The following is an 11,926-nucleotide window of genomic DNA, read 5'->3' on the forward strand; positions in this document are numbered from 1 at the left end:
TGTATCAGTAATACAAAATATTTCTCGAAAATTTTATGGATCCAAGCAATATAATTGAATTCTATAGTCTTGTTCAACCAAACGCTCGGCTGACACCGTTAATCTGATCTCCGACAAGCATTTACGGAGACAGCCGAGCGTCGAGTTGAACGAGACTATATTGAACTCTGGCGTAGGAATACATACGACTACAAAAACTATTTAAATAATTGTTCGTACCATTAAAATCTGACTACTTTCAAGGTATTTATAAATAAGTTTCCCTGCAAAACAATGCTTTAGCATACATTACATCGAATTCATCAATCATTTTCAAGAACTAAGTCTTGTAAGCAGCGATGATTTGTGCTGAGGTCCAAACACTGTTTCACTTTCGGTTTGTCTGCGTAACTGCATAGGAGAGTTGATTAAAATCAACTCCCAAAAATTATTTCTTAATTTCTATATCTTTTTAACCCGATAGATATAAACTGCGTATTAATTTATTGTGAAGATAAATCTTTATATAACATATTTAAATGAATAAATCAATCAAATATTTCTTAGCATGAAAAAATACGCCACATGTACCTTTAAAATAAATAAGATATACTCGGATATTGATCACCAAAGTCATGGGTTTTTTTCTGTTATATCTACCTGGATTCAGGTGATTTTGTCAATCTATCACTGTAGTTGTAAAGGAACGATTAAACAAATGTTTTCATAAAAGCAGAACTGACACGCGTTACAATATATTTTTTTAATTTTAGAAAGAGGTATAGCGCACTTAATATACGATGGCCTCAAATATAGCCTTTTGCAAACATCAGACATTTTTTAATATTATACAATGTTTAGTTTAAATATAAGCAAAGAAACGCAAATTACACAATCATCATGCTCTAAGAGTCGTTATCATTTTACATGACATCATTAAAATATTCAGGTTTTGTTAAGAATATATAAGAAAGTAGTTAGTATACGATAAAAAATTGGATATTTTACTATTTGAACCACTCTAAACCAAAGACATCCGATTAAAATTATGTTCTACAGGTATTGTAGTACACGTTTACATTGAATTAGTTTTGGTTTAACGTGGTTTTCGTACTAAAAATTAGACAAATATTTCAATTAGTATCTTTTCTATTACAATCATGTATATAGCCATATATATTGAAAATGCATCTCCTGAAAATGTTAGATGCGTGGCCTAGTGGTAACGCAGAGGTCTTTTTTATTTTGTGGTTGCTGGATCGAATCCACTAAGTGGTAATTTTTTAACTTAAATTGAAACATGAATAGAATAGAGAGGTTAAGTTACATGTATATATTCCTCTGGGTTTTTCTTCAATTATCTTGTTTAATTCAGACTGAGTATGAGCACACCAAATATATATATAGATCTCTTCATGAACACTATACATGTACTCTATTTACACTTAGATCCATTGCATTTTGCTTGAACTTATCACGGTTCAGAATATCAACTACTGTTATACACAGAGTTTCCCAAATTTATAACAAATCAGTTGTTACAGACACAATTTTAAAATCAGTACAGTGTACCCAGGTTTCGAAAATCATTGCGACAGCTAGGTACCTGAAGCTATTTTTAGTAACAGGTAATTTCCGTCCAAACACAGGTGTAGGCGAAATAATGGGAAAAGGCGCTACACCTCTTTGATTAAATATTGATATAATAGATTAAAAAAGAAAATATACACAAATCAAACTCGCATTAAAAGTAAATATACATTGCAATCTGGTATTAGTATTTGAACCTTAATATAATATTTTAGCTATATATCTAACAATATTATTTCACAACGTTTGAGCTCTGAATAAACTTTCAGGAAACTGAATTTGATAGAAAGGTCTTAAATTTTCGGAATTGCAGGGCTTAGTCATCCTGTCAAGTTTTAGTGACTTCAGTCTCCTCTCAGTTGACAATAAGTCAAGCAAAATTATTCCTTAACTTGAACTGTACTTTGTATGGCTTTGGTTGGAGAGCTAGGCCTGGCATCATTTCCCTAGGATCTAGATGTGTCAAGATTTCGTCTGAAGGTTTCGTTACGGTGCAGATTTGCATCAAGGTAGCGAAAAACAAAAATGCACGGTTCTTTGCAAAGACTTCTCCGATGCATGCTCGTTTGCCAAATCCAAACATCAACAAACTACAGAAAAGTAAAGATAAAATTTGGTCATTGTATCCTTAACTTATAAAACGTGTTCTATATCTCTATATTACGCGACTGGGTTTACAACCTTTGCCTACTGGGATGGGAAGCAGGCAACAGCAATCCGGATTCGTCTAGGAATCGATCCGGTCTAAAGGTAAAAGGATCTCCCCATTCATTGCTATGAAGAACTGTCCATAAGTTAGTCAGTATCTGAAAGTATTAAGATGTTAATATTTTTAATATAAGAAAAATGAAAACTTTTGTTTTTGTACAAATGTGGAATTCTGCAATTTGGTATGTTTCTATCGATTAAGAGATATTTAACTTAAATGAAGTTAGCATGTACACATAACAAACTAATTCAGTCAAACTATATCACCGTGGTTCCTTTTTCTATTGTATGACCTCTGATGGAACATGTCTCTGATGCATAGTGTGGAAGAGACAGCGGTGCATGCGCTATATACCGCAATGTTTCTAACAGAAATGCCTCGGTCAGTGGACAAGAATGGCGGTCTGTGACGTGAGCCTCTCTTTCGCCGACGACGTCATCTATTTCATGTTGTATTTTCTTTTGAATAGTTTGGTACTCGGCCAAAAGATAGATCAATGACATAAGAGTTCCTCTGGACGTTAAGAAACCTACAGTGTAGTAGATGTATTATTGTCCTTTGCGAATTAGAAGTTTTGAGGTAAAAAACAATAATTATCATTACTAATATTACCGATTACACTACTGTTTGAAATTAATATATTTTTGTATATGTCGTTAAATGTCTACCTCCTCCAATAACATTGGCAAAAATGCCTTTTATTTCTTTTTCCGAAATAAGGTGTCCATGTTTCTCAACTCCATTTTTTATTTCGTAGTACATCCCTTGTTTGATATCTTTTTCAATCTAGATAAAGGAAGAATTTGTTCAAAGTGAACTAATTGAATGTAGGCAATGTGAAATACAGTGTATAGATATTAGTGTGGATATATTGTATATATACATTCTTAAAAGAGGTAAAAAATCAACATCAAATAAATAATTGTTAACTCAATATTGACAAATTCTAAGATTTATTTTTTAGCATTAAAGTAAATCCACCCTCCTGTGACATCATACATTTTACATAAACCATGAATTCATTAAAATTCTTGCAAGTAGATTTGTAATTTCTATGTTATTAAAGGTGCACATCAAAAACTCAAATCATTGTTTACTTGGAGATATTTAATAAGCTTTTTTCATCCTTATATTCGACATAATTCAATAATGACAACGGGAAATAACTCTATTCTATTTTCCTCTAAGTGATATATCTAAATGCTATAATTTTTCTAATGAAAACATTTTTTTTTTTATTATTATTTTTAGTTTTCTGGCATAGTAAGCAATGGCATTTGGTTTTTATTACCTTACATCTTATATAGTACGGATACATATATATTTTATTTATTTTTTGATGAAATTCAAGTCCAATAAGTTAAAAAAAAAGTGAAGTTTTTAAACTTTGAACCCATAATTTTATAGGTACGGAGTTACCTTAAGTCTTAAGATTATCTACTTTTGATATCTTGTCAAGTTAATCAAGTTGACACCCCACCTTTTAACTTAGTTACAGATATTTTATATCTGGATGGTTAATATGAAATAAGTGGATTCCACATTTCAATTTATTTTCTTTTGATAGCTATTGTGTCATTGCTACTTACTGATATTTTTCTAATGCTGTTCATTACTTCGTTAATGGTGTTTTTACAGTAAGACGGTTTCTTGGTTATAGAAAATGGCAACTTCAACAGGACAGGGAAGGTTCTAAACATCAGGTCAACTATTGGTGATGCAATTTCATTTGCTGTTTCGTCCATTTCTTTCATCCACATCTGTAACTGTTTATCAGTCGTTCCAGCTACCTGCATGTAAAATATATAGAGTTTATTACATGGCAATGTTAATATCGTGGATCTTAAATTAGCCCGACTCGAGGTTGCAGTATATCAGCCCGAGAGCCGTCAGGAAATGCATATTTTATACACCTATTGTTTTTTTTTTCAGGTGAGCTCGTTTACAAGTCCTTCTCGACTCAGTGTATACCAACTTTTGGGTCGTAAGATACAATTGTAGGGACATTAACTTATTTGCCAAGTTAAGGTTGCAAAATAAATCCTTTTTTAATATTTGATTGAATTAGTTCCTAAAAAAAATTCCAGATCACCGACCTTATCATCTAGTAAAGTTTATAGCGTAATACCGTAGAATTCACATAAAAACACAAAATAAGCTTAGCCATTATTTGCAAACTTCACGCTACATATGCACCCAGTTTTCTCGAAGGAGCCATGTATCTGAGCTTGTATGAGTAGAGCAATAAAAGGAATATGTTTACCAATGAAGCCAGATTTTCGAACAGGAACTCCTCCACCACATAATGCGGATCGAGATCTTTATTTCCATTTTCAGCCACATATCGTTTGACATTTTTCAGTTTCTTCAGAACTTCATCTTCTAATAATTGAATACCCTCTCCATAGGAATGTAACAGTTTGTGAACCAATTTTCTTCTCTTCGTCCATTCCTTGTCAATTGGAGAAAATGCAATATCTGAATAGTTTTCCATACAGTACTCGCCGAAAAATGACGGTTCCCGAGATGATGTTATTGTTGCATTTGGCTCCGTGCCTAAAACCTCCCGAATTATCTCGGCAGAGTTTAAAGAAATGTAGCTTTTCCCGAGTACAGAAAACTGAAAAATGTCTCCATATTTGGTAGTCCACTCGTATAATCTCAAATGCAATCGACTGAAATCAATTCGAAAAATAACTCCGAAGAATGGAGGACCGACGGGACCAGGGAGTCCAGATGTAGTTTTTTTACAGTAATGATAAATGGTAAAAAGTAAAATAGCGATAACAGTTATGATTTCAAGCATTTTGTATCGACCTTGTTCATGAGCGGCTAGGCAATGTATAAAACACCTGGGGAACGACGACTAATGGGGTTTCGGAGAGGTCAACCTTATAATAAAAGGCAAACATACATATCATGGGTTTGACACTTCAGTAAAATGTGGAATGGATTTTACATTTTATATAAAGATTTGCATAATTATGTATTTATTTATTTTGTTTATTTACATTGTGTACAGGATTTAAAAATATTGATTTAAAAGATCGCCCATGTCGAATTACATACAAGGATATTAACGTACTAATCTTTATACTTGAACAGATGCAACACATTATTTCGATCTATTGAAGTCCGATTCGATCTCTTAAACACATGAAACCAAAATTAAATCCCATTACAAAACAAAAGTAAAGCCCGATAATTTTTTATTTTGCATATACATATGACAATCTCTCGCCGGTACTTACACTATGCCAGCAAAATAGCCTTGGGAGCTATACGTCGATGTGCCCTGATTCGATCACCGTATTAAGGTGACGGTCACTCATGGACTGGCTGTGTAAATGTCACCATTTTATGAACCACCGTATATAAGAATTGACCATATTTTACTTGTACGCACTTCGGCGGAAAAACAACATTAAACCAGAGACAATCATGTCTGTAAAAGGCATTAGACCCTGTCTCTGTCTTTAACATCTACATGTACCTGTTTGTTTTGAGTGACTACAACAAAAAAATACTGACATAAATTTCATACGATATGCAATATTTAACATTTTCTTTAAATGACCGTTTAAATCGTAACGGTTATTTACAGTCATAGTAATACACATTAGGATGACTCCTGATTTTATCATATATTTGTTTATTTTTTTCGAGTAATATGTTACACTATAAATATTTTGACGGTATTTATGTTGTCTAAAGAAGTTTCTTTTTCCATTTAATAAAGAAAACAAGCACTTCGTTCATTCACTAAACGTTCGGCTATTTTATCGTAAATAATTATCAATACATTCTATAGTTTGTATACTAACCATCAATCAAATTTTTAAAGTGGTATGTATTATTTTTAAACATATTGCTGTTACAGTACTTTTTTGTTATTGATTTTTTTTTACTTGGTAGGGAAAAAATGGCATGTACAAAAACACGTAAAATTGGCATTCCTCAACGAAAAAAACATGCACTTGATAATAGAATTGAAAATTATCCTTAAACTGTTATCATATTATGACAATGTCATTTATATTTACAAATGTAAATGAACGCCCTGATTGACAAAAATGTGCAGTGTAGGGAGTAGCATTTTAATGCATGTCACTCTTACCTGGTTAGCTCAAAGATCACTAGGTAAATAAATATTAGTTTCCAGATGATTTGTGATTCACTAATCAAATAAACAGTTCAGATAGTTTTATCATAATTATTGCAGTCAATAATGAAATAATATTGAAGCTGCTTTGTCCGATTTATTTGTTATTACAGTATCAAAATTTTTTCCACACAAATTAAACCATTTATCTTAGGAAGTTATGGACTTTCTCCTATTTACACCAGCAGAATCAGTCTCCTTTCAAAGTTAGAAATATTCAAAATAAATAAAAATAATTTCTTTTTGGGCAAACGGAAAAACAAACCAAAATGCATCACGGAAATGTTTATAAAAAGAAACCGTTTGGTTCCGTCCCCCGAATGATTGGGGTCATTTAACCCGCATGCTATGCATCGATTGTAAAGAAAGCAAACTTCAGAAGTATTAGCGAACGAAACGTACACATGTTTATTTGTAATTTGTCTGATCATTTCGACCTTTATTCAAAGCGATGACAAAGTCATAATACAACCATACCCGTCTCGCCGTCAGGGGTGAAATTTAATATGAGGTGAAATAACGCGGAACCCTTTTGTTAGCAAATTTAGTACGTATTTTTCTTCATTGAAATTTAGCTTAATTGATTGGGAAAACTACTGCAATGTCTATTATTATACATATACTTAGCATAACCATCGTTTAAAAGCGTGCATAAAATTTGATATAAAATCGGACCAAGCAGCTTTAAATCCAAGCCTTATTTTGTATTGGGAACTCTGTTTTTGTAGGGTTTAGGGATTTTTAAAAAGAAAACAAAAATATGCATTTCTCTGTTACATTCTAACACTTCCAAGACACAGGGGCTTGGTTGTTGGATAGTGAATTTCCTAATTATTTGTTCCCGAAGAAAAAAATGATTAAAATTGGTAATCTTATGTATATTTCTGTGTATTGCAATAAATAAATTCACTGAAATCCCCCGTTTCAGTCATGTTAAAAAAGGGTATTCATTGTACATTAAAAAAAGTAAAGGGACGACACTCGCCATCTTGGATTTATAGGGGGTCCTCGTTTCAAGCTATGTTTTAAACAAGTTCTTCCGTTTCTCCAACGATTTCTGACGAGATCTAGGTTGGAAAATATTCAACTGACTTATTCCTATCGTCTGACTACATCTGTACGCTGCATAATAAACACATCGTTCCGAAATGTACTAAATACTTGCCAAACTTATCGAAAGCAACGGAAGTTTACTTTTGAGTGACGTAAATTCTCCATATAATCACTGAGATGTTCCGAAAATGTATGATAAATCTAGAGAGAGCAAAAATTCCGCGAAAATTTATCCTCTTGGTTTATCCAATGCTTTCGGATCTCCTCAGTGATAACATGGAGAGTTTGCATCAACTTCCGTTGCTTTCGATAAGTTTGGCGAGTATCTAGTACATTTTGGAACGATGTGTTTATTATGCAGCGTACAGATGTAGTCAGACGATAGGAATAAGTCATTTTAACATTTTCCAACCTAGATCTCGTCAGAAATTGTTGGAGAAACGGAAGAACTTGTTTAAAACATAGCTTGAAACGAGGACCCCCTATAAATCCAAGATGGCGAGTGTCGTCCCTTTACTTTTTTTAAAGTACATTGAATACACTTTTTTAACATGACTAAAACGGGGGATTTCAGTGAATTTATTTATTGCAATACACAGAAATACACATAAGATTACCAATTTTAATCTTTTTTTTCTTCGGGAACAAATAGTTAGGAAATTCACTATCCAACAACCAAGCCCCTGTGTTCCAAGAAGGGGGAACAATGATTTTCCTAATTTCATTTTACCCGATTAAAACTAGTGCTTGGTATACTTATAGGTAAATGACATTCAAGAAAAACAATATCGTACATGTATAAATATTCATTTATTAGTTTGTCTTCATCTATGCCAATCTTCTTTTAATTAGAATGAAGGTATAGGTGTTATGTCCTCTTCTGTCAGGTCGTACTGGGAACAGTCGGGTTTCGTGTGTGGAACCTTAGATCCCTTCACGACTGTTCCGGTAATTTCCGTTACACAGAAGCAGTGATCTGTTAAAGCATCATAAAGCATAAGTGATTAACATCATAGTTCATTATAACGATATTTGGATAGTGACACTCCACTGGATTAGATAATTCAAGGTCTGGGATCCAGATTTACCGACATCTAGATAATGAGTTTTTCTTTCTTGTGCATTTTGTCCTGTCCTATAATATTAAATATTGATATTTCTCGCAATATATTTCAATATTTTATGTGTATGATATTGTAATCTATGGTAATAAATACACCAACAAAGAGATGAAACCAATTTTTAAATAATGTGCGCCATTGTGCTATCAGTTCCGTTGACGTGTAGTTATCGAAATAAAATGTCTTCGTACAACTTGTCTATCATTTAATTGGTGTATGATTTTATGGCAATCGCAACTTCTCGGATCTTTCCAGCAGGCTCGGAAAAACACCTCGAATGTATTACCTAGGCGTTCATGACAACCCCCCTTTTTATTTTTATAAAACTTGATACATTAAATACAACACATTTTACGATCTGCTGAGATGTAAGCTAGACTTGATTAAAGTAAATGATATACCCTAAAATGTAACACAGAAGCGACTAATTCTAACATCCGGTAATGTTAATACATTCGCGGTGTTTTTCCGAGCCTGCCGGAAAGGCCCGAGATGTTGCGATTGATTTTATGGTTTCCTGTGTTCGGTTAATTCCACGTATGTAAAATTTGGTTGAACATAATTATACAGGTTTCAACATCGGTAAGGGGCGTTTGTGTTTCCATATTGGCGGTGGGGTTTTTTTTCTCTGGTGGAGGTGATTACTGATTAAGGTACCTCACTACAACTACAAGTATACTTTTTAAGATACTACGTCACAAGATGGCGATTTAAATGTTTTGTTAAACTGTTTACATTGTTCTATTGGGTTGCATATCGTCGTAGCTCAGTGGTTAAAGTATTAGGCTTCTGAACTGCAGATCATGCGTTCGAATCCACCTGGAGCTTTTGTTCATATTAACTTAATTAAATTTTTGAAAATGTAATTTTTCATCCAAAATTGCATATTTTTGCATATTAGACTTAAGTACTTCTTATTTATTAAGATATCTATCATAATCAAAACAATTTCTTCTGATTTGAGAAAATATTTCACGGTGTAGTGAGCCTCCTGAAATGCGTTAACTTTACTACTATAACATACCGGTTAATGGCTTGTAAACCCTACCGCAACTGGATTTTTTAAAAAATATTTTTATCGTTTGATCAGATGAAATAAATTTACACTCGATTCATTGAGTGGGAACTTGCCTGTATTGTCACACTGAACTGGTTCAAACTTGCCCTCGGCATCGCATTTCGGTGTCCACATTCCCTGGTATATGACGAAAGATATCATGCGTAATTGGTACATCTGTTGACACTGAGTCAGATCACGTCTAGCTGGTGAGTGAGAGGAGCAGTCGGCAGAGCCTAAAACTTTGCTACTTTGAATGACTTCGCCATTGTGAGAGGTAACACAGAAACAATGTCCTGTAAACAAGAGGAATACATAAAATTGACCCGTGGGGGATTCGTTGTTCACTTACTTTTAAATTAACAGTATTCTGCTAAAGACACGCTTTGCTTGCCTGTATTGTCGCATTGCTCTCCCTCAAAGTTGCCTTCAGCGTCACATTTTGGGAGCCACCAGCCTTGCCATACAACCATACTAATAGATCGCTGTCGGTACATTATCTGGCACGGTGTGTAGGACTGACTTCGGGTTTTTCTGGCTGAAAAAGAAATCAAGTCCAAATGACTTTGATTCAAAAGTATACGCTCTCGTGATATCTCTGACTATTAAAAATATATATAAATAAGATTGTTGTACACAAAGTGAATCCATTTAATTCAATAAATTTACCTCGCCGACATTTCATCATGATATGCAATGGGTATATGCCGAAAACAGTTCTGTGTGAAAAAAAATCGGAGAGTTTCGAGACCCGTTTGGGCTGAAAACTGTTATTTTTTTTTTTTACAAAAGTGTTTGAGACATATATCGTAAATAAAACACTGAATTTTATTGTTGATTTACCCGAGACAGTCGGAATTTGAAGGATAACAGAACTGAAAACACTGCATGGTAATGGTCTGATTTTAAGAAGCTTACAAATATTGGACAGATGAATTTTAGACTGCTGAAACAAATGGATGACATCACAGCAATGTTTTAATATGTACATGTATATATATACTTTGTCTAGGTTTGCTACAGACGCCTTTCCCGAGCCTCATCACGGAGTGGTTTTCTGTCACTGGACTGGTACATTCCAAACCATCGTCACAAGGACCGGAGGGGAGCATTCCAAAGAAATGGGGACCGGAAGGTAAGTCACAGGACTCGCCCACTTGCTGCAAATATCAATGTTTGAAATATGTATGATTTTTAATGCATGAAAATTAAATCGATATCTTGTTGATATATGAAATACATTTATTTAAAGCAAGAAGACAAAAACAGGGTGATTTTCTTTACATTTTCACAGTTTTTATTCGGTGTGTAAATTATCCCTTGATTTACATTTCTTTTGAAGAAATTTCTTGATCCGCACAAATCTTTTTAATAGTTTTCAACTATTTTAGTATTGCTAGTAAACTATTGAAAGATAAATATTTGGTTTTTTTTGGCATCCTTCACAATAAGTGAGTCGCGATGAAGACCCGAACACAAGATTCCGTAACAAATATTGTATTATTATTTTTTACCGAGTAATTTTATTTAGTCTAATGTTATATACATTCTATTATTCATATTGATTTATTGTACATTTATTTACGTATTTTAAGGCGCTCTTTGTTCGTTCATATACATGTATAAGGTATTGTAGAGAGTTCCAAATTCTGACATTTGTCCTGCTTTTGTACCAGTGTCAATGTTTGTGAGTGATTACACTCTTTAAACTATAAAAATATATCAAAATAAAATCTTGTTATATTCTTTTTCCTCTGTCACTGAACCCAATCAATTAATAATGGCAATTAATGCAACTGTGTGAGTATCATAAGAGACAAGTTACATAGACCATTGAAATACACGTATTTCCTTATCAATGTATACCTGTATATAAACTATAATCTGGTATATCAATTCTATCTTTATCTACTACATGTATTACAATCCCCAACTCTTTGCGGGCGGGAGATGTCTTTAGCATTAATTAACTTGGATGTCTTTTTAGTATTGACATTTGTGGAAAGTTGTAAAATTTTGTATCAAGTTCTTTACAAGACCATGACCAAAAATCAGAAAATACCTTGGCACAAGCGTCTGTACACCCACAAAAGCCCCCTCCTTTGATGATGGACCCCTTGCATTGTAAAGGGGCAGCTTTGATCATTCCACATAGTTCTGGAGTACATACTAAAGCCTCGCTTGCCGCAAAGCATCCAAAAATCAGCACTATCAACTTCATTGTTTCCTACTTCTATGAGAATTGAGTTATGAGA

At 33.5% G+C, this 11,926-nt stretch overlaps 2 protein-coding genes across 3 annotated transcripts; both read right to left on the minus strand.

The window, feature by feature from the left end:
* Positions 1 to 706: 706 nt before the first annotated feature.
* Positions 707 to 5,376, minus strand: LOC105342701 (cytochrome P450 2D10). 2 transcript variants are annotated; one of them, XM_011449726.4, is made up of 6 exons: positions 4,542 to 5,359; positions 3,868 to 4,068; positions 2,947 to 3,064; positions 2,545 to 2,807; positions 2,251 to 2,375; positions 707 to 2,159 (listed from the first exon to the last, which is right to left on the minus strand). In XM_011449726.4, the coding sequence occupies exons 1-6, from the start codon at positions 5,082 to 5,084 to the stop codon at positions 1,940 to 1,942; spliced, it is 1,470 nt and encodes a 489-aa protein (XP_011448028.3). In that variant the 5' UTR covers positions 5,085 to 5,359; the 3' UTR covers positions 707 to 1,939. The 2 variants fall into 2 exon arrangements, with proteins under 2 accessions (XP_011448028.3, XP_065941714.1); XM_066085642.1 differs by having other exon boundaries at positions 2,017 to 2,159; positions 2,261 to 2,375; positions 4,542 to 5,376.
* Positions 5,377 to 8,284: 2,908 nt separating this feature from the next.
* LOC105342700 (nidogen-2) lies at positions 8,285 to 11,926 on the minus strand. The gene is made up of 5 exons (XM_011449725.4): positions 11,734 to 11,926; positions 10,675 to 10,831; positions 10,066 to 10,209; positions 9,746 to 9,967; positions 8,285 to 8,469 (listed from the first exon to the last, which is right to left on the minus strand). The coding sequence occupies exons 1-5, from the start codon at positions 11,890 to 11,892 to the stop codon at positions 8,342 to 8,344; spliced, it is 810 nt and encodes a 269-aa protein (XP_011448027.3). The 5' UTR covers positions 11,893 to 11,926; the 3' UTR covers positions 8,285 to 8,341.

The sequence above is a fragment of the Magallana gigas genome, chromosome 5, assembly GCF_963853765.1.
Source record: "Magallana gigas chromosome 5, xbMagGiga1.1, whole genome shotgun sequence".
Lineage (NCBI taxonomy): Eukaryota > Metazoa > Mollusca > Bivalvia > Ostreida > Ostreidae > Magallana > Magallana gigas.